General features: G+C 50.4%; 1 protein-coding gene across 1 annotated transcript in view; it reads left to right on the top strand.

The window, feature by feature from the left end:
* Positions 1-7,551: 7,551 nt before the first annotated feature.
* Positions 7,552-27,985, top strand: part of LOC123426122 (folate-biopterin transporter 1, chloroplastic-like) — a 62,973-nt gene continuing 42,539 nt past the window's right edge. Inside the window, exon 1 of the mRNA XM_045109906.1 lies at positions 7,552-7,953. Coding sequence (XP_044965841.1) covers positions 7,836-7,953 — 118 coding nt within the window. The 5' untranslated portion in view covers positions 7,552-7,835. The remainder of the gene's footprint in view (positions 7,954-27,985) is intronic.

Raw genomic sequence — 27,985 nt, 5'->3', positions numbered from 1 at the left:
GAGGGGTGTTTGGATTTGGTCATTTTCCACACTCACAAGCACCGCCGAGGTGGTCCTTGATGAATTTGACTAATTCGATGCCAATGACATGCTTCTTCTTAGCCAGCATGTGCAAATTCCTCATGCCTGCATGACCAAGTCTTCGATGTCATAGCCACCCTTCCGAGGTTTTTGCTAGTAAGCATGTAGCTGGTTGAGGACCTGTAGAAAAATCGACAATGTACAAATCCCCTCTTCTAACACCTTCGAAGACTTTGAATCTGTCATATTCCATGATGACAACACATCTATATTTTCCAAAGATAACAACCATATCAAGATCACAAAGCATTGAGACTGACATGAGGTTAAACCCAAGGGATTCAACAAGCATCACTTTGTCCACGTGCCTATCCTTGGAAATAGCCACTTTGCCAAGTCCCAATACCTTGCTTTTACCTTTGTCAGCATAAGTGATTTGCTTCAGGGGTGATGGAGTTAGTAGCATATCCATCAGCACGCTTTTATCACCAGTCATGTGGTGTGTGCAACCACTATCAAGAACCCACTCAGTACTCTTGGGTTTGTCATCTTGCAGATGAATTAGTACATCTTACCATCTCATATACTTCAGACTTGAAGAATATGATATCTTTCATCACATAGGAATTTCATCATAAACAGTAATTTTGAGGACGTGTGAAATGTTTTCATTTCATCAATGTTAGCTTGCGTCCTATCAAGCATTTTCCTCAGGTCTCTAGCAAATTTTTCAGATGATGATTTTCATCTGGAGACCTGTCCTGCAGAAGTGATTAGTTCAATTTCTTCACCACCCACATCTGAAGGGGTGGTAAAGAATTCATCATCCCGCGAGCACCATATGAGAAAGGGGCATTGAAGCTAATGCACTTCTCTTCACAGTAGGGGCGTTAGAGTACTCAAATGAATAGGCAGAGAAATTCTTTGAGGATTTATGAACATAATGATTTGAAGAGTAATACTCATATTCATGTCCCTTGTAATTTCCCTACATATTAGAAGCATTAGCATGGGTACGAGCATAGTTTTTACCAGTTGAGGATTTTGATTCTCTTGAAGACTTTGGTCCTCCTGAGGAAGTTTGATCTAGGGTTCAGATTCTTCATGGGTGGTGTCATGAGGACATTCACCTGAAGATTATCAAAGCAACTTTTGGGGACCCAGATTTTCCTGAGGGGTGGTCCATTCCTGCAGTTAGTTCCAACATATCGAGCAAAAACTTCACCAAATTGATTTTTGAACAGTTTACAGTTGGAGTCAAATGACTCATCTGAGGAATAGGATAATTCACATGCAAAGCCTCTTAGATTGGATGGATCAACAGGAGGCCCTTTAGCAGCAACCCATGAGGTTTTGGGATACTGCTCAAGTTTCCAGTATGATCCATCAGCATTCAATTTCCTCTCAAAGGTAATTCCTTCTTTCCGCGGGTTTCTGTTCAAAATCTGCTTTTTGAGCACATCGCAAAGGGTTTGGTGCCCTTTGAGACTTTTGTACATGCCTGTCACATACAATTCCTTCAGCCCTGCATTTTCATCAGTGACATTTGTGGTTTCTCAAGTGAGGAATTTGATACCACAGGAGCAGTTGAAGAATTTGTAGCAATATAAGCATTTGATGATTCTGGTGAAGAATTAGCAATTTCACGTTCGATGCATTTAAGACATGGAGGAATGAATTCAACCTGAGTGGCACTGATCTGTTGAGCAAGTAATGAATCATTCTCCATACGAAGATCATCATGAGAAATCCTCACCTTCTCAAGATCAAGTTTCCTTTGAAGAAATTCATAGGAAAGTTTCTCATGATCAGTGACGAGTGTGCCATGACAATCTTGAAGATTATCAAATCTGGACTGAAGACTTTTCATATCTTCAGTGAGGATTTGGGTAAGATTCATTTCATCATTCAACAGGTCATCGCTTCTATCTAGCAGTTTCTGAAGCTTTTCGAGGGCACTTTTTGTTTAGTTGCAATGATAGCAAGTTTAGTGTAACTGGGTTTTTTATAATCATCAGGTTCACAGTCACTTGAATCAGAGGAGGAAGCATCATTCGGTACCTTTGAACCTTTTGCCATGAATCAATAGGTTGGAGCGAAGTCATCAACATAGTCATCAGTGTGGATGGTGTTGTCATTTTATTTAAGGTTGAAGATTGACTTGCTGATGAATCTGGTAGCTAGTGCAAGACTAGACTGTCCAGATTCTTCTTCTTCTTCAGAACCCTCCTCTTCATCACGTTCCTCAGATTCTGCCTCATAATCCATTTCCTTGCCAATAAGTGCCCGAGCCTTTCTGAAACTAGTCTTCTTGTGCGATGAGGACTTTGAGGATGAGGATTTTGAAGATTTCTTCTTTTTCTTCGAGTCATCGGAACTTTCATCCTTGTATTTCTTCTTCTTTGATTCCTTCACCCAACGAGGACAATCAGCAATGTAGTGACCTGATTTCTTGCATTTGTGGCAGGTTCTTTTCTTGTTGTCCTTAGATGAAGATTCTGATTTCCTCATATCTCTTCTTGAAGATTTACCAAACTGGCCACGTCTTGTAAACTTCTGGAATTTCCTCACGAGCATTGCAAACTCCTGTCCAAGTTCTTCAGGATCACCAATGCTGCAATACGAGTCTTCTTCTTTAGATGAGGAAATTGCTTTGGCCTTCAGTGCACGAGGTCTAGAATAGCTTGGTCCATATAGATCTCTCTTTTCTTCTTGTTGGAATTCATGAGTATTGAGTCTTTCGAGTATGTCACCAGGATCAAGCATTTTGTAGTCTGGTCTTTCTTGAATCATCAGAACTAAAGTATCAAATGAAGAATCCAAAGATCTTACCAGTTTCTTCACAACTTCATGGTCAGTAATGTCTCGAGTTCCCAGTGCTTGCAGTTCATTTGATATGTCAGTGAGGCGATCAAATGTATCTTGGCAGCTTTCATTGTCAAGCCTCTTGAAGCGATTGAAGAGATTGCGAAGAACATCAACACGAGAGTCACGCTGAGTTGATACTCCTTCATTTACTTTGGACAACCTTTCCCCGATTAGTTTTGCTAAGTCCAAAGCACTCACTCTGCCATACTGACCTTTGCTCAGATGGCCACAAATGATATTCTTCGCTTGAGAATCAAGTTGCTTGAATTTCTTCACATCAGTGGCAGAGACAGACAGTAGCAGTGATGAGAGGGACACCATGTTCCACAATGTACCAGAGATCATTGTCAATAGCTTGTAGATGCATCTGCATCTTGGTTTTCCATAAGGGAAAGTCCTTTCCTTCGAAGGTAGGACTTCCTGCATTAACCTTGATCATGCCTGCATTCGACATAACTAAAACTCCAGGTGGTTAAACCAAAATCACACAGAACAAGGGAGTACCTTGCTCTGATACCAATTGAAAGTGCGTTATATCGACTAGAGGGGGGTGAATAGGAGATTTTTAGAATTTCATCACCGAGGAAATTCCTTTTGAGGAAATTCCTCACTCATGGCTAACTTGCAGTGGAAACAACAAAGGATCAGGGGTGCAAAGTATCACTACAACAATTTTCAAGATGAGGAATATGGAAAACAGTTTGCACAGTACGCAGGCACAGAGACAACATGTGAGGATTAAATCGCGTGAAGAATTTGAGGTTGAGGAATTTCAGAGAAAGTCTTCAACAAATTGTTCAAACAGTGACAATGCAAATCTTCAACAAACAACATTGAGGAATTGAAAGAGTTGAAGAAATAGAACCCGTATCAAAGTGAAGATAACGGTTGATGACCCAGTTCCAACTGCTGTGACAGTTGTACGTCTGGTTTGGAGCGGCTTGGTATTGAAACCAAAGGACACACAGTCCCGGGACACACAGTCCCTACCGTATTCTCCTTGAGCTAAGAACACACAATCCTCGCCCAACACTCGTGGTAAGTCTTCAAGGCAGACTTCCAAACCCTCACAAACTTGGTCATCCGACGATCCATAATTGACTGTTGGATTGCTCTAGACCATGAAGCCTAACCGTCTGGAGGATGCACAGTCCTCAAAGGTAAAAGGCTTCAGTCCAACACAAGAACAAATTCTTCAGTGATGCTCAATCACTTGGTTTTTGGTTTGTGGTTTGGTGTTTGGGGTATTTCCTCACTGATGATTTACTCTCGAAGACTCTGAGGAATTTGGGTTGCTCTAAATGATAGGTGTCAGTTTCTCACGGAGCAGCCAACCAGCTAATGGTTGTGGGGGGCGGCTATTTATAGCGTGGGTGCATCCCGACATGATTTGACGTTAATGCCCTTAAATAATATGATCGTTGGTGTGGATAAGATCGGTGATGTGGCACGAATTGCGGCAACGGTCGGGACCCTCAATTGTGAGAGTCCTCATGTCTCTCATATTCCTCACTTGAGGCTTTTGGTAGGATTAGGCTTGGGTTGAGCATCATGAGGAAATTCATTCCGAAGTGTTACCTTGACCCCCTTTAACAGTACGATGTTCCTATGACTCAAGAGTGAAGAAAATGAAACGCAAAGAATAAATCTTCACGCTTCAAAGTCTTCGAATCGTTTTTCTTCAGGATACACCGAATTCCTCATCTTCTCAATATCTTCATGAGGAATATCATTTTCATCGCAATTTCTTCGTGATCAAAGTCTTCAGCCGAAGATATACATTTTTTGGGGTCGATATTCATCAAATATTTCATACTCCTCAGCGACTTATAAATCCTGTGTACACTCATGAACACATTAGATACTTAACCTATAAGTCTTCAAACCACCAAAATCACCAAGGGGCACTAGATGCACTTACAAAGAGAATTCAAAGATAAAAAATAGCTTCTATGTTCCAGCACATATTACATATAACAGAAAGTCATCTAGAAATAAACAATTATCTGAGATATATCATATGGATGACAAGATACACGTTTATAGTAATCGAAAAATATATGTCATATGGATGCCTATTACATATTACATATTCAACTCTGGATATGACAAGAAACAATTATCTGAGATATATTCCAAAGAAGTTTCTTAGATATGGATGCATCTAGTCATCTAAAGAAGTTAGAATCCGGCACACATACAAGGCAGAAAAAGGGGAAGAAGCATTATAGTCAACGCCCGAGAGCTGAAATCTTGAACATACCTCATGGGGACATCTGGCTCCGAAACCACATAACAACATGCTCTTTATCATCATCAGCGGCATTGATGAAAATTTCACGGTTTGCAGCATCCTTGAAGATATTGAATGCTTTGATCTTCTCGATGCGGGTGACATACTCCATTGTTTTAACACATCCATGCATTTGGTGATAGAGAAGTCATGTAATTTTGTTGCCTCTGCCTTTTCATATAAGCATAACTGTACAACTTAAACATAAAGATGATAAAAATGCCACTCATTAGTAAGCGAGGTAGTCAACCTACCATTCAACATGTTACAATACTCAAAGTAGTTGGCAAGATAAAAACCATATCCACATCAGGAGAAAAACTCATCAGTTTGCACACATACATCGTTGCTTTGAGAAGAAGCATCAAAATTTAAGATGAGAATGGTGAGAGTTAGAGGCTTAACCTGAATAATATTGTAAACAAAAATAAATGTGAAATTAGACAACCAAGATCACATCCAAAGGAGAGTCTCCATTCAGGAGTTAGGAGTGGCCGAAGCTGGCTGCTTCTCATGTCCTTTCATTTGTGGAAGATTTACACTTGTTTATATGCAGTGACTCTACCCTAGAACAGAAGATGCACTTATTTATGTGATGAATTAATGTAAAGTTCTTTTCAAAATTTGACGCGTAGATTAAAGATTCATACGCTCTTGTCCAACCAGGCTGCCCCCTTCCCATTTAAAACATAACAAAAATAACCAATTTATTGTATAGATAAGTATGAGCAAGCCTACAAACGTTTCATGTGATCTTAACGGTGACATATTCATGAGATCTTAGTGTTAAAATACACTGCATTGCATAGCCGCTACCATCTCTCAACCTAGATGACATATTCACATTTACTCAAAACTAAATAAAGGAAGGCATCACCTCTCTAATCAAGCAAGTAAGTACATCTTAGAATATAAGCTGCGGACCAAAGCTAGCCCCAAGCAAACATATTATCAAGAGAAATTTAGCACCAAGCAACCTTACAACCTACAATTTCACATCTAGTGCACAATTATCTTGGACTACAAGCTGTAGACCAAATCTTGTAATCTATCCAGTAAATAAATTACATCTTCACAAAACCAAGTAATAAACATATAATAGCAAGAACTCCGTCCAAGAAAGCACGCCAATGGATGAAGCAACAAGTGAAACCCTAGAAAAAGGGGAGGAGAGAGGAGGGATGAAATGGAACCAGTCCTTATCGGCGAAAACACCAGATTACGGGAAGATATGGAGTTCTTAACGTCGGAGGCGACGAGGGCTGAGGAGGCAGGACCGGCTCGACGTCGGAGGCGGTATTGTCGGACAGAGTCGAGAAAGGCGAACGGTAAAGGAGGCGGATGTCGAAGGGCAGAGGGCGGATGGCAGAGGGTGAAGGGTGCGAAGGACGGACGACGAACGGCGGACGGCGAATGGAGTGAAGGGAAGATGACAATGACGGACGACGAAGGGAGCGTTGGGCGGAGGGCGCGACGTCGTCGGGGGAGGATTTTCGCGAGGGGTGACTCGCGTCTGCTTTCACACGGATATTCAGGGTTTCGATATGTAATTTTGGAGATGGGCCGGTCGAATACCGACATATCAAACGAGCGGTTGGGAATTTCAGAAATTTCTATACGGACCAATAAAATACTCTTTAAAACGTGTAAATACTCTAGTCTAGTGCCGAACAAGGCCTAATTTTTTTTGAGTAACCGCATATTTCGTTAATCAAAAAACAAGTTACAATAAGTAACACACGTGTAAACTAAAAAATAAACCGGGATAAAATGATTATCCTGAATTTGCAAATAAAATCCTAAAAGATCGAGAAATACAAAACGATCTCTAGGGTTTCCTGCAACCACCGTAGCAAACGGCCGACGCCCAACTCCAGCACCGCCGAGGCGAACGCCGGAGGAGACACCGAGCCTCCACCATTCCATGGTCCGAGAAAGCACCATCGCCAACGAGGCTTTGTGAGTCGATGAACAGGCCCGCTGCACGCAGCAAGGCACATATCGCCGTGGCACGTAGACCGGGGGACGTCCTCGTGCTGTCTTGGACCAAGATTTGTCGTCTCCCATCGACGAAGTCGGAGAGGAACGACAGATCCACCACCTCCGGACCGGCATCCTCGCTTCAGAAGAACCACCTCGCCCCGGCCGCCAGCGCCGTCGCGAATAACCACGAACGCCAGCGACAAACCGAGAAACTGATCTCGCCAGATCTGAAGAACGGCGAGAAGACCAAGCTGCCGATCTGAAGGACCGAGCAGCACACGTTGCCATCAACTTCGAGACGCCTCCGCGAAGGTCGCCGTCGGTATGGGAATAGAATTGAGGCAGATTTATTTGCCCGAACGTTGCTCCCACCACCCCAACAGCGTCCAGAAAAACACTAGGCCAACCCTAACTACAACCCGACGCCGTGGTCGTAACTTCTCACGTCGCCGGAGCGGCCAACGGAGGAGGCAGGGACCGGTGGCGGCCGGTGTCGCTGGGGCAGTTGGGATCGCGTCCGGATCGCCTTTTCTCTCGCCCCTCCAACCTTGAGAACAAAGGCCTAATTGTGTTTGAGTGACTGCATCATCCCCCACCCCCGGGCGGCCCGCGGCGCAAAAAGAAATCCCGTCGCGTCAGCGCCGGGCCGCCGATCTCCTCGTCGTAGGGGATGGCCTCCGGAAGGTCGGTAAGTCGCGAGCCGTACGACGAGGAGGCCGCGAGCCAAAGCACGGTCGAGCTCGGCGTCCGCGACTCTGCCCCCGCTTCCGCCTCCGACCACCGGTCTGGTGAGCTCCCTGTTCTCTCCTACTTAGAAGGTTCCCTGTAAGGATCCGGTGCGGCAATGTATCCAGCGGTGTTGGAATTGGGGAAACCCGAATGGGACGTAGTTTCTTGTTGCGTGGTAGAAGAGGGGATCAAGTTGAATTGTGATGAGCAAGGGCTAACATAAAGCATAATTGATTGTTTTAGCAAATTCGACTTCTCAGTGTTAGCATTGTTCGTGCTCCTGCTCTCCCCTGTGTTAGTTGGGTGAAAATGCGCAATGCAGCTGATGTGTGCAGCTGCAATAGTTAAATTACAGGTAGGTGAGCCTTGGGGTAGCTGTCTGGTTTTATTTGCCAATAGTGCCTAAGGGCAACTCCAACTCCTGGCGGATCCAGGAATTGAACTTAAGCCGGGGCGAAACATTTGACGTCTATATTTCTGAAGGTATAAATGCAAGTCCACTCCACAAAACTCATGAAATTGAACTACTAAAAACATGACGAAATGGATAAAAAGGTCTTAAAAACTACAACATAGACTCTTGCCGCTGGCATGCTCACTTGATGCTGTTGTTGTTCGAGCAGCCGGAGCTGATAATGAGGGCGTGAGAGACAAGTATTTTGTGCTGCGAACAACTAAGCAGCTTTTCTGTTTCTGATCCTTTTATTCAGCGATCGAACCAAACGTGCAGCAAGGTTTGCCTGGCTACCAGATCGTGCCATCCCACGACCTCGAGCATGCTCCTGGCACTCCTACTTTGCTGCCGCGGATTGCACAGAATGCGTCTTACGCGCTGCCTAACTGAAACTAGTTGCAAAGGGAAAAACGAAACGCTAACTGAACCTACGCTACGTTATTCTCTGAACCTGAGGAGCTAAATGAAGACTGACATCTAGGTGCAGCTAGATTATGCTAATAGTTCACCCCCTTAAGCTTGCTGCACTGAAATGACACCAAGTTTCTCCCCGCATCTCGATGAATCTGACCTTCCCCAACGCCTTGGTGAGGATGTCGGTGAGCTGGCCATCAGTTATGATGTGACCTACGTCGAGCTTCCCTTCTTCGATGCACCGACGAATATGGTGATACTTGATGTCGATGTGTTTGCTCCGATCGTGATGGGCCGGATTTTTGCTCAGGGTAATCACAGACATGTTGTTGACGAAGAGCTGAAAGTTCTCCGTCGATCGCCCTGTCAGATCAGCCACGAGACGGCTGAGCCACACCCCTGGCACGTCGCCGCCGCTGCAGCCACGTACTCCACCTCGCATGACGACGTTGCCACCACCTTCTGCGAGGTCCAGGTGATAGTGCTCCCCCCTAGGAAGAACACTACACCGGACGTGCTCTTCCGATCGTTCACGTCGCCGGTGAGATCACTGTCGCTGTAGCCGACGAGTGAGGGCGTACTTGCCCCTCTCTTGTAGTAGCATCCGTAGTGCATGGTGCCTTGAATGTACCTGAGGATCTGCTTTTGCAGCTCGGGGCCTCCGTGTAGCGACAATTCATGCCGACGACCAGAGCGATGTTCGGGCGTGTGTTGACGAGGTAGTGGAGGCACCCAATGATGCTTCGGTACTCTACTGCGTCCGCGGGTGGTGCACCATCTTCCTTGCTGAATCTGAGCCTCACTACCATCGGAGTGTGGCATGGGTTGCAGCCACCCATGCCTGCTCGCTGGAGCACTTTCTTCGCATAGCCCTTTTGGCAGAGCGTGATCTTGCCGCGCTCTTGCTTCACTTTGATGCTGAGGTAGTATGACAACAACCTGAGGTCGCTCATCTTGAACAAGCGCTACATCTCAGCCTTGAATGCTAGGATGTCATTGCCGTCTGTGCCGGTGATAATCAGGTCGTCCACATAGACACCCACTAGCAGGTACGAGGTGTCTTTGCCGCATCGGTACACGACATGCTCCAGGGGACTGCGCACAAACCCAAGTTCACAGAGGGACGCGTCAAATTTTGCGTACCATGCGCGGTGCCTGCCGTAGCCCATACAGGGCTTTGCTGAGCTTGAGGATGAAGCGTGGATCATCGGAGTTGACGAAACCGTCAGGCTGCTGGACGTAAACCTCCTCAGCGAGGTCGCCGTTCAGGAAGGCAGACTTGATATCCATATGTTGGACTTGCCAGCTCGCGTGCGCGGAAGCGCGATCAGCATGCGCACGGTCTCCATCCGCGCCACCGGAGCAAACACCTCATCGAAGTCCACCCCCTGGCATTGTGCATATCCCTTGACGACGAGCATGGCCTTGTATTTGATGACGTTGCCGTCAGGGTCCTTCTTGAGCTTGAAGACCCACTTGAGGCCGATCGCCCGACACCCGACGGGAGCACGACCGGTGCCCATGTGTCGTTGTCGGCGATGGCCCGCATCTCCTCATGCATGGCCGCCTTCCACTCCGGTGCCACAAGCGCCTGCTCCACGCTCATGGGTTTGTCAGCTGCGATGAGGCACATGGTCTCGTGGTCGTCATCGTCGAAACCTGGATCAGGCGTGGCCTCCGGCATAAGTACGGACTTGGTGGTGTCGTACACGTTCATTAGGTGCCTCTACCATAGTAGTCCCTCCTCGTCGACAGCCGCGTCAAGTGCGCTGTCATGAGAGGGAGGCGATCACAGCTCCACTTCAGGCTTCGGCATGGCGCTCACCAGCGTGGATGGCTCGACTGCGCATGGTGAGACGTGTTACACCTGTTAGGAATATGCAAATTGTATTCCCATGAGGCCATAGGCCGATATATATATACATGTACATGTGTGGAACATATGCAGGAAACCCCTTATACAACGGGATAAATACAAAGGGGTACATGGCTATATTATATATACTCTAACACCCCCCCTCAAACTCATGGTGGTTGAACAACACTGAGTTTGGAGAGATACAAGCCATGTTGCGCTCTAGTCTGGGCCTTCGTCAGGAAATCCGCCAACTATAACTCGGAAGGCACATACTGAAGAGCAATAACCTGATCCTGCACACCAGCGCGCACATAGAAAGTATCAACACCAATATGCTTGGTGAGCTCATGCTTCACAGGATCACGCGCAATGCTAATAGCACCTGTACTGTCAGATAAGAGCAGAGTCGGTGTAGTGACAGAAACACCAAAATCCTGAAGTAACCACCGTAACCAAGTCACCTCTGCCGTCAAAAGAGCCATCGCTCGCAACTCAGCCTCTGCACTCGAACGGGAAACTGCAATTTGTTTCTTCGTCTTCCAGTAGCATCCGAATAGGCCTGAATCTATAAAGACCTGGAGCGAGGAAAGAATAGACGGTGAGAGATCGTGCCCCGAAGATATCGGAGAACACGAAGGAGATGACTATAGTGAACCGATGTGGGAGCGGAGACGAACTGACTCAAAATATGAACCGGATAAGAGATATCCGGACGAGTGACAACTAGATAGACAATGCCAACAAGATGACGATAACGCGTCGGGTCAGGCAGGGGATCACCATCAGTAGCACGGAGTCTCAACAATGCGCTCGTCAGTAAGAGCAGCACGAGCAAGAAGATCTTGGATATACTTTTCCTTGGATATAAAAAAGCCATCAGAGGTAGAAGAGACTTCAATCCCAAGAAAGTAGCGAAGAGGTCCAAGATCAGACATAAGAAACTGCTCACTAAGACGGGCCTTTACAAAGGCAATATACTCGGGGTCATCCCCAGTGATGATCATGTCATCAACATAGAGAAGAAGAAGAGTCCGACCATGAGGAGAAAGGTGAATAAACAATGCTGGATTATGAGCACTCGCTGAAAAACCAGCGACAGTCACCACAGAGGCAAAACGCTCAAACCAGGCGCGAGGGGCTTGCTTAAGGCCATAGAGAGAGCGACGAAGACGACATACCATGCCATCAGGAACAAAATATCCAGGTGGTGGCTGCATGTACACCTCCTTACGCAGCTCACCATTAAGAAAGGCATTCTTAACATCAAGTTGAGATATAGACCAGTGGCGTGCAGAGGCCACGACAAGAAGTGTACGAACAGTGGTCATATGGGCCACAGGAGCAAAAGTCTCGTCATAATCATGACCATGTTCCTGCTGAAAACCACGAGCCACAAGACGAGCTTTGTGACGCTCAAGAGAACCATCAGAGCGAGTCTTAACCTTGTAGACCCACTTACAAGTGATGGGACGGACTCCGGGAGGAAGGGAAACAATATCCCACGTACCAGTGCGTTCAAGAGCAGCAATCTCCTCTACCATCGCAAACTGCCATTCAGGATGAACAACAGCCTGGCGATAGGAAGTCGGCTCAAGAACAGCAGCACCAATGGTGGGAGATCCAAGGCGATCAACAGGCGGACAAGGGCGAGAACCTAAGGCATAGGGAGGTTGAGATGAGGATGACGACACATCCGCAGAGGCATCCATAGAGGCATCCACATGACGTGAACGACGAGTGTAACACTGAGGAAAAGATGGAAGAATGCAAGGGGGAATCACCAAGGTAGAATCGGGGGGTGAAGACGTAGAAGTCACCGGAGATGAAGGTGCAGAATCCGGTGACATGCCAGGAGAGGAAACCGTGGGAGATGGTGGTAGCAAATCGACAAGAGGTGGAGAAGCAGAGGGAGCGGAACGAATAGGCAAAGGCTCGATGAGGGTGAGAGGTGTATCAGGAAAAGTGAGGAAAGAGATATCCTCCACTGAAAAGGTTGAGGAAGATGGGCGTGGGTAGAAGGGATGAGACTCGTCAAAAGTCACATCCCGAGAGATACGCATCCTACGACTGATAGGATCCCAACAACGATAGCCCTTATGCTCATCACTGTAGCCTAAGAAGACACACTCAACAGACTGAGCGGTCAGTTTGGTGTGTTCGCGAGGGGCAAGAAGAACATAGCAAACACAACCAAACAGGCGAAGCATCGAATAATCGGGAGAACGATCAAAACGACGTTCAAAAGGAACACCACCTGTAGAGCAGCAGAAGGTTGTAGATTGATGAGATAGGTGGAGGTGGTGACGGCCTCAACCCAGAAATGAGGCGGAAGAGAGGCAGCAATCATCATCGCACGAGCCGTCTCAAGAAGGTGACGATGCTTGCGCTCAGCCACATCATTCTGAGCATGAGCACCAGGACAAGAGAACTGAGCAAGTGTACCCTGCTCAGCGAGAAATCCACGCAACATCTTGGAGATATACTCTCCAGCAGAATCAGCACGGAACACACGAATAGGCATAGAGAACTGAGTGTGAACCATGGCAGCAAAACGCTTATAGATAGATAATACCTCACTACGAGAAGACATAAAATAGATCCACGTGTATCGAGAGAAATCATCTATAAAGATAATATAGTAGCGATGGCCTCCCTTCGAGGAAAAGGGAGCTGGGCCCCAAACATCCGAGTGAACAAGGTCAAAAGGACGCTGAGACATAGTCTCGCTATGAGGATAAGGTAACTGAACCTGTTTACCAAGCCGACAGCCCTGACAGTCTAAAGACACACCACCGGAGACGGATCCAAAAAGACCACGTCGAACTAAGGATGAGAGACGGGAGCCACATAAATGACCCAGACGATGATGCCACTGTTGAAAAGAGCTGGTAGACAAGGCAACAGAGGAGGAGAGACTGGCTGCTGTGGCAGCGGATGGAAGGTGAAGCCAGTAAAGCTCCCAGAGACCCTGAGAGTCACGGCGCCGGGGGCCAGCACCAAGAAGAGCACCAGTGTGACGGTCCAGAACTGAACATGAGTCAAAGTCAAGAATGACCCGACAACCAGAGTCAACAATCTGGCCACCAGAAAGGAGCTGCATGGTAAGCCGAGGAACATGAGCAACATCGAGAACATGAAAAGATGAAGTGCCAAGAGTGCCTCGGCCAGTAACCGGAAGAGAAGTACCATTAGCAGTAAGAACATGAACAGGAGAATCAAGAGGTCGAGTAGATGACAGAGTGGATGAATCATGAGTCATATGAAAAGATGCTCCAGTATCAAGAACCCACGGAGATGTACCTGCGTGTGTAGAAGGTGGTCTCACAATGCCAGAAGAGTCCTTAACAGAACCAACAGAACCTGTCGATGAAGAAACAAAAGATGGAGCTAGCAGACATCGAAATCGTCCAATCTTCTGCTCAGTCAGGGGCACAACTGAAGATGTCGATGTAGACACACCCGACAACGGAGAGTCGAAGGCAAGCAGCAGGGCGCGAAGTCGCGCAATCTCGTCCTCGGTGAAGTACACAACTGAAGTAGACGGCGTAATGGCACGAGGAGAGAAGCGACCACCACCACCTGTGGAAGCCGCTAAATATGGCGGTGTAGCATGTCCAGTATCGTCGGCAAAGACTGGTGGAGAAGACGAGGCCGTGTGCAGACAAGCATCAAGCGCCAAGGGAAGACGCGTGGACGAAGAGCAGTCCATGGAGTCATAGGCACCAGGACAACCGGTGAAAGTCGCGAGAGGCGTCGGGGAAGAGCGACATGCACCGATGAAAGTCGCGAGAGGAGTCGGTGTAAAGCGACAATCACCATATGTAGAGCTCGTAGGAGCAACAGAAGAACTACCAGCACAGCCGTCAGGAGTCACGGGAAGCAAGGGACTGCAACGTTGCATGCTGGTGTAGACCATTTTTTTTTGGAATCAGCCCTCAACAGCAGCAGTTGACCACGTGATCGAAACAGCAAGAGACCACGGAAACAACGTGATCCAGCAGCAGCGGTCGAGATCCGGCAGCAGGAGGAGATCCAGCAACAGCGGTCGAGATCCGGCAGCAGGAGGAGAACCAGCAACAGCACACAAGAGGAGATCTGGCAGGAGGGGGAGCCGGTGCAGCCGACGACTGAATCCGGCGGGAGATGGGGCAGCGATCCAGCGGGAGATGGGACGGCCGGCGGGAGACGGAGCGGCGAGCCGGTGCAGCCGGCGGCTGGATCCTGCGGGAGACGGGGTGGCCTTCGATCTGGTGAAGCGGGACAGGCCGGCGGAGATCGAGCCTTCGAGCAGAGAGGCGACGGCTGGAGGCCTGTATGACGGTGGATTGGGGCGGCTAGCGGCTGGCAGAGTCTTCGACCAGGACCTGCAGCTGGCGTCGATCCGGCGAGAGCTGGAGGAGGAGATCGAGCGGGACCTGCAGCCTGGCGAGATCGATCTGGAGCGGGACCTGGCAGATTCGTCGATCCGACGAAAGCAGGAGGAGGCTGGTTCGATCTGCAGGAAGAACAGGAGGGGATCCGGCGACGTCCTGCTGAAGACTCGCAGGAGGGGATCCGACTGCGGGAAGAGAGGAAGCAGCAGGAGGAGATCCGGCTGCAGCGTGGACAAGGGATTGGATCGGAGCACGAGTTGCGCGTGCAAAGAAAAAACCCTAAGGCTCTAATACCATGTTAGGAATATGCAACTTGTATTCCCATGAGGCCATAGGCCGATATATATACATGTATAGGTGTGGAACATATGCAGGAAACCCCTTATACAACGGGATAAATACAAAGGGGTACATGACTTATATTATAACTCTAACAACACCGACTCGTCTTCACTGTTGACGATGTTGCCGCCTGTCTCGGTGTTGTATGTCACGGAGAAGGACGATGACGAGGCCATCTGATTGGGCGTTGCTGCGTAGTCCGCGGCCCACGGACACGGTCGGCGCTCCTCGAACACAAGTGTCGGAATCGGGGCTCCGTAGACCCAAGGAAAGGTTCGAACACTGGGGTGCGCTCGCTCTCCTACCCTGTTCTACCTCGCGGCTTCACGGCGGCTCTCCGGTGGCACGGGCTAGGGAGACGAGCTGAGACACACGGCAGTTTATCCAGGTTCGGGCCACCTCACGGTGTAAAACCCTACTCCTGCTTGTGGTGGGATTGCTTGAGGTGGAAGACAAGTACAAAGGTGGGTTCTTACCCTAGCCCGGGGACGAAATTGGATCCCTTCTACGGAGGCCGGGCCTCTCTTATATATTGGCCTTGGTCCTCTTCCCCCGAAAACATTGGCGGGAAGGGTTGCCACAACGACCATTTTTGAAAGGGGACAGGACTGCAGTCCGCCTTGACAAAGGTGGTCTTCGCCTGCAAAAGCTTCTCTTCATGACGCGCTGGTGGGCTCGGGGATGACCTCTGTCCTGCGGAGCCTCCGGCTTTAGTCTCCTAGCACCGAACGGGAAACCTTTGGGAGTCGCTTCGGGGGCACGCCAGCTGTCCCGGCCTTAGCACGAAAGGGGAAACCCTCCCCGTACGCGTTCGCTGGCACCGCTCCTGCGCCGCCTGCACGGCCTGCCTCATCCACGTGAAGGAGCTGGGTCATGGGACCCTACTAAATCGTGCTCGGTAGGCCCGCTCCGCGAGGGCCTCAGGGGGAACCTCGCGGCGGATGCCCTCCCGAGGCCCTTGGCGACGATCTTCAAGAGCTCGCCTCGCGAGGCAAGGGCCCTCGCGAGGGTCCTCTTTGCCGGGCTTGCCGATGGGCCAAACCAGGCTTATCCTGCCGCGTCATGCCCGGGGCCGCATGCCGACGGGCCTAGGTACTCCCGGTCCTAGGGGTCCGACAACAAGATTGCGTGTGACGTATAGTTGATTTGTCGCGGGGTCGTACGCTCGATAGGACTTTGAGCCCTCCTCGTAGCCGACGAACACGGTGAGCACGGAGCGGTCGGAGAGCTTCATCAGACCGGGTCCGTCTTCTTCATGTGGGCGATGTAGCCGAACGTATGCAAGCGCTCCACGGATGGCTTCCTTTTTTTCCAGGCCTCATACGACGTTACTGTTACAATATATGTGGATTGCACTAGCCCTTTCCATCAGTTCGGACTTTTGGTTGCGTTGGCTAGTGCATGAAGCTTAACATGGTATCAGAGCTAAGGTCTTGAGTTCAAGTCCTGGCTTTCGGAATTTATTAAAAATTGCCGGTAGCTCCCCTTTGTGTCCACGTAGAGGCCTCTTGAGTCATACGTGAGTTTTGCGCGTCGTAACTCTCTTCCGGTTGCACGTGTTGACTTGTATTCCCCGTCACACGTGAGAGGGGGTGTTAAAATATATGTGGATTGCACTAGCCCTTTCCATCAGTTCGGACTTTTGGTTGCGTTGGCTAGTGCATGAAGCTTAACAGTTACGACGTTGAGGCTCCTCGTTGGAGCTTTGTTGAGGATGTACACGACGCACTTTACGGCTTCGCCCCAGAACTTGGCCGGCATGGCCATGCCCTTGAGCATGCACCAGGCCGTCTCAACCACCGTCAGATTGCGGCGCTGGACGACTACGTTTTGCTGCGGCAAGTACGGGGCGGTGGTGTAGTGCACAATGTGACCCTTCTCGCAGTAACCCTTGAACTCATCGGAGTTGAATTCACCTCCCCGGTCTGATAGAAACACGTGCGGGCGACAACCCTCTCTCGCTCGGCAATCACCTGTATCTTCTTGAACCGCGAGAACGCCTCGTCCTTGGACCTGAGAACTTCCAGCCACATATATCTGCTATAATCATCCACGACTAGGTGAAAATACTGATTACCACCGGCTGTCGCTAGCTTGATCGGGCCGCCGAGGTCGGTGTGCACCAGGTCCAGGGCGTGCACTGAGCGGTGTGTACTTGCACGCGGGAACGCGAGGCGGTGCTGCTTCCTGATCGTGCAACCGTCACAGGCGGTTCGCGGCGCGCCTGACACGCACCAGGAGCTATCGCTACTTGTCGAACACACAGGTGGTTGTCCTCGATCGCAGACTTGTAGCCGTTCTCATCGAGCTGGCCGATGGAGATGATGTTGGCGCGTAGCTTGGGGATGAAGTACACATCTACGAGCACCCGTTGGTTGCCATTGGTGCACCGGAACATGATGCTCCCCTTGCCACAAATTGTGACTAGGGAGCGAAGCGCACGGAGCCGTGCACCGTCTCGTTAAGGTTGAGGAACGCGTCGCGCGTTCTGGTCATATGGCTGCTGGCCCCGTATCGAGGTACCAAGCGCCCTGTGCATCGGTGGCGGTGGGGACGACGCGCTCCTCGTTGAGGAAGACCGCCTGGGCGCGCCACGGGATCACGTGTCGCTCGACTGCCATGCCCGCTCCTTGACCGGGGCGTTCGCCGTCGTCGCCAGTCGCCAGCAGGAGTGCTGGCGCCTACACCTCCGCCTCGGCAAGGTTTGCCGCCTTGCCCTAATTCTAGCGATCTCGTTCCGCCGTGCGGCATTCCCTGGCCTAGTGGCCGGGGATACCGTAATAGCGGCACTTTCCCTTTCGCTTCATGCCGACAGGCTTCTTGCCGCCGGCCCCGCGTCCACCACCATGCTCGCCGCCTTGCGCTCGCGGACTGTGTTGTCCCTTGCCGTCCATGGGCCCGGAGGACGAGCCCCGTCCTTGGTGGTGTTGACGAGCGTTCCACTCCCTCTCCATGAGGAGCTCGCCGACGCCGCGATCGACGTCGTCCAGGGCGTAGCTTCTTCCATAGACTCCAGGCGCCCGCAGAGTTCCTCGATCGAGAGTGTCTCCAGTTCGACGAAGGACTCGATGGCCATCGCCATCTGCCGAAACTTGTGAGGCACCATGCAGAGGAACTTCAGCACGGCGCGGTACTTCGTCACCGGGTCTTTCAAGAGCTCCAGCTCGTTGAGGATCACTGTAAGACGAAGAGAAAAATCCTCAATGGACTCACCATCACGGAAACGAATCTCCTCGAACTCGAGGCGGCGAGTCTGCGCCTTCGCCTCCTGCACACTTTTGGTGCGCATGCACATCGTCCTTAGGGTCTCCCATGCCTCCTTGGCGGAGTCCTTGCCGGCGAGGGCTCGGATCATCCGAGGGGGGGGGGGGACTGTGGGGAAAAGCTCGGCCAGGGCCGCGCGATCATCGCGGTCGCGGACGCCGTACTCCACGACCTCCCACAGGCCCTGAGCCTGCAGTTGCACGCGCATCACCATGGCCCAGTTGACGTAGTTGGTGTGAGTGAGTGTCGAGTATTGGGCAGAGCCTCCGCTCTCCCTCACCACTCGCTCGCATACCACTAGATCTCCTCGGCGGCCACGACATGGTGCAGGCGAGTGTGATGCCATGTGCCGATGCGGTGGAGACCTAGAGCCGACGCGTTGATCGCCGCCGCTACCGCCACGACCACCGCCTCCCTGCGGTGAGGCTTGCGATCCCGCCATGGATCCTTAATGGCTCTGATGCCAATTGTTGTTCGAGCAGCCGAAACTGAGAACGAGGGTGCGAGAGATAAGTATTTTGTGCTGCGAACAACTAAGCAGCTTTTCTGTTTCTGATCCTTTTATTCATCGATTGAACCGAACATGCAGCGAGACTTCCTTTGGGTACCAGATCGTGCCATCCCATGACCTCTAGCATGCTTCTGGCACTCCTACATTGCTGCCACAGATCGCACATAACGCGTCTTACGGCGCTGCCTAACTGAAACTAGCTGCGAAGGGAAAAAAAAGCGCTAACAGAACCTACGCTACGTTATTCTCTGAACCCGAGGAGCTAACTGAAGACTGGCATCTAGGTGCAGCTAGATTATGCTAACAGATGCCTCAGTTCTGACTCCATAATACCAAGCGACACCTACAACATGTGACCCAATTCTTAATTATGGATGTAAATCTCAGCAGAAGTGTCTTCTATATTTTTTTTCTACTGTACGTTTCAAATTCATGCATAGTGTGGCATAACAAAATGTAAACAGAGGATGAGCCCTTGAACAGGGGGAAGGAAGACCTGCTGCTGCTGATCATTACTTATACCGTTTGCGCTTGCGGTTGGTCGTGATGTAGGCAGGTCACGTGCCGTCGCCACCGAAATTTCTACTTTCTCTGCCTCCTCTCCCAATCCATCGCCAACAGCTGGAGTAAAGAGCAGCGGACCAGGGAGCAGGTCCATTGAGGGAGCATCCAACAGTGTTGTGGAGGAGGAGCCGAGCAATGTTCAACAGCGGCGGCGGCGGGAAAGAGAAGGCTTTCAAGTCCAGGAGAGGAGGAGGCGTGGGAAGGAGCCTCGAGGAGGCATCCATTGGCGGCGCTAGGAATTGTATCGATCATCCAGCTCTCATGCATGCATCCCTCGTCGCTCGGTGAAGCCTCTTGTCTTGGCTGGACTCAGCCTACAGGCAGTGAGTCTTTGTGGGCTTTACACTTAGCACACTTATTTCCACCGTTTTCTCCTCATCGCACCCCTTCGACGTGAAATAACGACACGAGGCTGGAGCTTGGTCACAACCATGACGATCTGGAGACTAGAGGCCGACCTAGAGGATGGGGCTGACAGGGGGTACCCAGCTCCATCATTGGTGACCCGGTGCGGCTGCCTATGTAGATTGGCCGCTGCCCGTTGAACATCATCAAATGTCCGCGGAGACGTCCGGACGTGTCCGCGGACAGCCGGCGGGGCGCCGACCATCCAACCATAGTCATCAAATGTCCGCCCCTTGTCTGACGTCCTCCCTTTGAGAAATTTATCCACACCAATAGCAATTCAACCATACATTTAAATAGCTGCAAACAAATGCAACTACAAAAAAAAGCATATGTTCATCAAGTTCTGTACATCCATCGATCCCAAAGCCCCTAGTCCGGATGTCCGTGCCAAATACCACAAGTTTTGGCCTACTATTCACCTTCCTTTTGCACAAAGCGTTTGTACATGCTGGCACGGTACTCTTGAACAAACTTCGCTGCATCACGCTACAAGTCCACCGTCTTCACAAACAAAAACTTCCGCGCCTCGGCTTGGCTTTTGTATCAATCTTTTGCTCCTTGAGCCTAAGCTTATTGTTTTGCATATCAGTGAACATGTCAAACCTCCCTGCTTTCTTTCCCTCCACCTCATTGTGCTTGACAGTCGCCTCTTCCTTCGCCATGATGACCTCGAACTTCTCCATCATCTTCAATTGGAGGAGGAGGTGGCCGAATTATCAATAGATTTTAACTGAAGGAGGAAGGTTGAAGGGATGGGCTTTTTCATACTCGAGTTGTGGCACACGAGAGATTATGTGCCACGACGATTCACCACATGAGTCTAATCAAAGCTGCAAGCATCGAGATGGTGAAGAAGCTGGATCTACCGACAACAACACGATCGCAACCGTGCTCTCTGCATTGGGGGTCATGATGAGCTCACCATCACGCAACATACCAAGGTATCATTTTTGTTGGGAATATTCTTTTGTGAGGTTTTGTGCGACGTGATTCCGACACCGCTGGTTTCATGTCACTTATTGTTGGGCGAGCCATGGTACAAAGAGCACGATGTTGCATATGATTGTCACACACATAGATATACCATCAAGAAGGGTAAAAAGTACAATGTTGTGCCCATAGATGAGGAGCATTTCATTACATGGAGGGAAAAATACCAAGAGAAGAGGAAAGAGCATGAAGATTCCAACTTGAAGGTCTAAAGTACTAAAAGCTAGGGGAAGAGATCGAGATGAAAATATTGATGAAGAGATCGACTCGAAACCAAGGAAGATTTGGTTTCAAGAGGGAGAGGATGATATAGCCACGACTAATGTCGGTGTTTTCATTGTTCATCAAACTTTTCTGTATGCTGATGATTTGAAGGCCAGAGGTATTTACCTACCAAAATACATTAGTTTTGGTGACAAGTGCTAGAAGGAGGTTGCATGTCTAGTTGAAGTTATGTTCATGCATGTTGGTACCTTGCATGGCTTAGGTACAGATAAGCAGAGAAGGATTGGCTGCATGCATGCATGCCTGTCAACCAGGGATTAATTAGGAACTACTCCCTCCGTTCCATGATTCTTGTCAGTGGTTTTAGTGAAAATCACGACAAGAATTATGGAATAGAGGGAGTACCAAACTATTTATGTGCATGAAAGAAAGGATGTGTACACTAGCACACTTGATATATGGAAGATGAGAGATAACGGTCTCATGGTTATTCAACGTGTAAGCATCGGAACAGAGGGAGTACCAAACTATGTATGTGCATGAAAGAAACGATGTGTACACTAGCACACTTGATATATGGAAGAGGAGAGATAACGGTCTCATGGTTATTCAACGTGTAAGCATCAGACTCGTTAGCGATGAAAGAGTTGGCTTCTCTCCGATAGTTTACCAAAGGGAACTAGATATGAAGGGTCCATCCTGGTTTAAGAAAGAGACAATGAAGGTTAAGTTTCTATTTTTGTTCTTGGCTCGCAAGGAAAATATTGACGTGATCTGGATGGCCAAACCGTGTGATTTTCTTTGCTTATGTGTGACAGGTTGGGTCCACCTGTCAGTTAACAAATCAATAAAGAGAAGGCGCAACAGGCAATTAATGTTAGTTTAGTTAGTTTATTTCAAGATACGGTAACTCCCAAGATGTAGGAGTCCTGTTTTGGTGTGCGTGTGTGAGGCCCTTAGGCGAAGTCATAAAAGCCAGGGTGCATCGTTGTAAAGACTAAGGTTATGTTTTTGATAATAAGCACATTGTGTTTTTTTAGGGTAGACACCATTATCGAGTTTTGGGGGAATTTGTATACATAGAAATTATCGTGCGCATGAGTTGTCGTCGTCCAGATTGGTTATCTCGTGCTGATTCACAAGCTTCAAACCCTCTATTTTGTGTACATCGCGTGCATCGGCGAGAGACTACTATTGTTGAAGGTGGAGTGTCGTGAAAGATCGGGTCGCACAACATATCGAATCTTGCTTGAGGTGCGCGTGAGTTTCTGTTGTCCAGATTGGTTTTCTTGTGCCGAACCACAAGGTTCTAACCCTCTATTTCATGTACATTGCGTGCACGAACGGGAGACTACTGCTTCTGAAGGTGGAGTGCCGTGAAAGATTGGATCGCAACAATAGATGAAATCTCGCCTTGAGGTTCGTTCATCGGGCCACAACAATAGATCAAATCTTGCCTTGAGGTTCGTTCCTTATCAGGCTAGCATGCAAGACAATGGCATGATGAATAAGTTGCAACATTGAGCAAATCAATCAAATGACCAACACAAAAGCAACAAGCTGCAAAACTTACGAGCTTGAGGAGTGATGCGCCACTTGTCCGCCGGGTTTTCATTTGTTTATACGCGCCACAATACTCGTGTAGTTGCAATTGAATGGTACCATCGATGGGCTGTTGACTTTGCAAATGCACACTCTGCTAAAAAGGCAAGCTCTTTTGCCCCGTGAATTGAAACGGATCAACACTAGTGGCCAACCACGCAAAACACACCAATTCATCCTCCCTGTAATTGTGCATGTTGCCCCTCTTCTTCTTTGCATCGCCATCCGACTGCTCAGTGTTTGGGTGCAGCTCTTGCTGCGGCATTGGCGAGTAGAGGTCCTTGACTTGTCCGCCGCCATCGTGGATCGTGTTCATCATATCCTTGTTGGTGGCGCCGTCGAACATGGGGGAGGCATTCTGCTGAACAGTGGCTGGACAACGATAGACATGGGCTCCTCAAATGGACCGGTGAGTTGACGACCCTTTAGATGGCCGGCGTAGTTGTACGATGGCTTAAACTAAGGGAGGGGCAGGGTTGCAATTGCTTGGCCGGCGGCGGTACCTTCTTTCAGGACGAACTCCGGCCGCCAGCGCCTTCTTCTTCTCCCACCTTGCCGTTCCGCGGATGTGGGTACGCGCACAACCTCCTTTGGGTCAAGGTCTGCAAGGACTACAAACCTCTCGAAGGGCTCTTGCGGATCCATCATAGCGGCGGAGGATGGGGAACAAGAGTTGAAAGATCGGGCGGCGATAGGAGTGGGCGGATAGGGTGGTGTTATGTGTGGGAATAGTGAGCGGAGTGTGGGTACGCGCACAACCTCCTTTGGGTCAAGGTCTGCAAGGACTACAAACCTCTCGAAGGTCTCTTGCGGATCCATCACGGCGGCGAAGGATGGGGAATGAGAGTTGAAAGATCGGGCGACGGTTGGAGTGGGCGGATAGGGTGGGGTTCTGTGTGGGAAAGTGAGCGGAGTGTCCAAATGCGCGGGCTCCGCCTGGGTTTTGGGTGAGTCGGGGTGTTGGAGTCTGATATGGCGGAAGTATGGACTCCCTGGTACTCCACCTGATCTAGATCTTGATCCAAGGGGTTCTCTTCACATAGAGGAGAAAGTGATTGGTGGAAACGTAGATCTAGATCTCCTCTCTCTTTTTCCTCAAAAACTAGCAAGAATCATTGGAGGGATTGAGAGTTAGCAAGCTCGAAGAATGTCAAAAATGGGGGGCAAACACGAGCTAAAAGGATTGGGTTCGATGGGGAAGAAGAACCCCTTTTATAGGAAGGGAAAAATCCAACCGTTACCCCCTCAGCCCGCACACAAGCGGTACTACCGCTCATGAGAGCAGTACTACTGCTTGGGCGGCAGAGCCAGCCACCCAATGCAATGGCACGAGGCGGTAGTGCTGTCGGAGCGGTAGTACCGCTCTCCCCAGCGGTAGTACCGCTGGGGCGCCTAAGCGGTACTACCGTTGCCTAAAGCGGTACTACTGCAGATAAGAGGTAGTACCGCGTCCTACTACCGCTCTTAGTCTGCCGAGGGTTCTAGGCCTAGAAGGAGGGGCGGTAGTGGCGTGGTAGTAACATGCGGTACTACCGCTCGGGAGCGGTACTACCACACCGTACTCCTGGCTAGAAACCGCTCAGCCCGACATGAAAAATGTCGAGACACCGAAGCTAGCGGTACAACGCCCTATACTAGGCAAGGGCAGTACCGCTCGTAAGCGGTACTACCGCTGCCCAGAACGACACTATCGCAGATAAGAGGTAGTACCGCGGTACTACCGCTTGGTTCCTTTCGGACCAGAACAAAAGCAACAGATGAATGCAGGAACACCAGAACTGCCATAACTTCTATAAATGAGCTTCAAATTGAGCAAACTTGAGCTTGTTGGATTCAGGACGACAAGAGCTATCCAACAACGAGTAGTTCTATTTTTTTTCTTCGAGAAAACGCAAAACGCATTTGCGTTTCGTTTCATTGAAAAGGAGGAGTTTGGGTACAATCATCCTAGGACATGAATTACATTGCGATCAGTGCACATCCCAAGTTTGTGGAATCACCACGCGGAGGCCAGGTGCCTTGGCGGCCGCCGAAAAACGGGCCTCGTCCTTGATCCTATCTAGAAGCGTATACATGGATGGTGTTGCATTGTCAAAGACGCAACTGTTTCTGTGCTTCCAAACCATCCAGGGCACTAGCAACGCGGCTGATTTTAGGACCTTGTGGAGGATCCGTGTCGTGTTCTCCTTGGCGTGCATCCACCAGTCCATGAGTGATGGCTCACTGCTGGGTATGGGTGCTGGGATGCGGAGCCAGGCCAGGGTCTCATGCCATTCCTCATGGGCGAATGGGCATTCCAGCAACAGGTGTTGTTAGGTTTCGGGCTCTTGATCGCATAGGTGGCAGCGAGGATGGTGCTGCATTCCATGGCAGGCCAACCTCTCGGCAGTCTAGCAACGATCCTGGCTGGCCAACCAATGGAAGAATTTGACCCGCGGCGGTGCCCAACTTTTTCATATGAGCTTCCATGAGTAGCAAGCCGTAGATCCATGGAATGTGGCTAAGTAGCATGACTTCGACGAGTAGATGCCGCTTGCTGTCCATTTCCATATCAACTGGTCTGGGCCAGTTGAGAACTCGATGTGTTGCATGATCTGCCAGAGCTGCAGATACTGACCGATCTCGTGCAGGCCTAATGTGCCGTGGATGTCGCGTGCCCAGGAGTTGCAGTTGTGTCCGTCTGCTACTGATCTGGTCGTGTGTCGGTGCTTGGGTATGCAGTCATACAGGTGAGGCATGAGCTTGCGGACGGAGCGGCTGTTGATCCACCGGTCCTCCCAGAGCAAGGCGGTCGTCCCGTTCCCGACGACCATGTAGGAGGATGCCCAGAACAACGCATGCTCCACATGCGAGAACTGGAGGTCAAGTCCTTGCCATGCACGCTCGGGATCAATTCTTGAGAACCATATCCAGCGAAGCCGCAGTGCGAGTCCGGCGCGTTCGCGATCGCGCACGCCCAGGCCCCCAAGCTCGATGGGGCAGCAGACGCGGTTCCGGTTCACGTGGCAATGCCCACCGTTGCCAGCAGCGCGCCCGACCCATAGGAATCCGCGTTGGATCTTCTCAAGCTGTTTGATGGTCTTTTTGGGGGGTGCGAATGCAAGCAGCTGGTGCACCGGTATGGCGCCTAGGACCGATTTTACCAGGGCCAGGCGCTCGGTTCTTGACATCAGCCAGGCCTTCCATGTTGGGAGCCGCGCGGCAACAGAGAACCACGCGCTGCAGCTGGGCGGCCGACGGTCGACGTGTAGACAGGGGGATGCCGAGGTAGGTGATAGGCAGTTCCACCACCTGGCAACCGAGGTGCGCAATCGTCTCCGTGGCTGTTTGGTCGCCGTGCAAGACGGTGGCGGAGCTCTTGGCGAAGTTCACCCGGAGGCCCTGCCAAACAGGGCGAGGATCTCTTTGACCGCTGTGACGTCGTCAGTCGTGGCATGACAGAAGATCATGACATCGTCGGTGTAAAGCGAGATCGCCGGGATGTGTCGTCGTAGATGCAACGGCTGCAACATGCCTGAACTGTGGCGCGTCGGAGGAGCCGACCAAGCGTGTCGACGGCAAGCATGAACAACTTTGGGGACATGGAGTCACCCTGGCGGAGTCCCTGTCGGTGCCAAATGGGCGGTCCCGGCTCGCCGTCCATCATGATACGCGTGCTGGAGGATGATAAGAGGATGGCGATCCACTCCAGGAAGCGGTTCCCAAATCCGTACTGACGCAAAACCTCGAAGAGGAATGTCCAAGATAGGGAATCTAAGGCACGTGTGAGGTTGAGCTTAAGCATGACCCTCGGCTGTCCCAGCTGATGCAACATCTTGAGCGACTGCTTGACCAGGATGAAGTTGTCGTGCAAGCTCCGTCCTACGATGAAGGCATTTTGGTTGCGGCGGACCAGGCGGTCCAACTTGGCGCCCAGGCGAAGCGATAGCATTTTGGTGAAGATTTTTTGCCACAACGTGAATGAGGCAAATCGGCCTGTAGTCGCACATACCATTGGCAGCGGCATGCTTCGGAAGCAAAGTCAGCAACGTTTGGTTGAGCTTGTAGAATCCCCTTCCACGTAATTCAAACAGCTGTTGGAACACATTGATGAAGTCCTGTCTCACAATGCCCCAGCAGGCGCGAAGGAATTCGGCCGTGAACCCGTCTGGCCCAGGCACCTTGTGTGCAGGGAGGCGCTTGACAACCTCCCAGATCTCCTCAACGCTGAACGGTTTGTCGAGGTCGGCGAGGTTGGTCGGCTCAATGAGGTGGGACAGGTCGAGGGAGTGCGCCCGGTCGGTGGCAGTGTCCAGAAGGGCGTCGTAGTGTGAGAAGGCCGCCTGCGCCATTTCGGTATGGTCCGTGAGCACCCTGTCATCCACGGTCAGGCTGAAGATATTTTTCTTCTGCCGACGAAACAAGCATTGCCGGTGGAAGAATCCCGTGTTGGCGTCTCCGTCCTTGAGGTTGGCTATGCGGGAGCGTTGACGGGCAATCGTGCGCTCCAAGGACGCGAGCCCAAGGTAAGATACCTTGAGCTGCTTGCGCAACTAGTCCTCTGGGGGCGAGAGGTTTCGCGATTCCTGAGCCTGGTCGAAGCGCGAGATGATTTCGCGTGAGATTGCGAGCTTGGCCTTGATGTTCCCCGTGGATTTGGCGCTCCAACTCATGAGCCTCATCGCTGTCGCCTTGAGCCGTAGCATGAGACGGTGGTAGGGATCGATGTGGTAAGTGGAACTCCAGGCTACGGTCACCGTATCATGGAACCCATCCAACCGAAGCCAAAACTCCTCAAAGTGGAATCGTCGATGCGCATTGGGCATGGGTAGACAGTCGAGCAACAGCGGGGAGTGGTCTGACACGACGGATGCGAGGCACCGAAGGTGGCATCCGCCATGCGCGTCTTCCCAATCCGAGGTGCATAGCACCCGATCAAGGTGTACCAGAGTCGGCGGGGATTGCTCGTTCGACCATGTGTAACGCCGCCCATTGAGATATATCTCCTTAAGCGCGAGGTCGTTGGTGAGGCGACGGAATTTTCCCATCAAACGTCTGTTGACGTTACTGTTGTTCTTGTCCTCATCACGGAGGATTAGGATGAAAT

The sequence above is a fragment of the Hordeum vulgare genome, chromosome 2H (genome assembly GCF_904849725.1).
Source record: "Hordeum vulgare subsp. vulgare chromosome 2H, MorexV3_pseudomolecules_assembly, whole genome shotgun sequence".
NCBI lineage: Eukaryota > Viridiplantae > Streptophyta > Magnoliopsida > Poales > Poaceae > Hordeum > Hordeum vulgare.
This window is presented reverse-complemented; position numbering and strand designations above follow the sequence as displayed.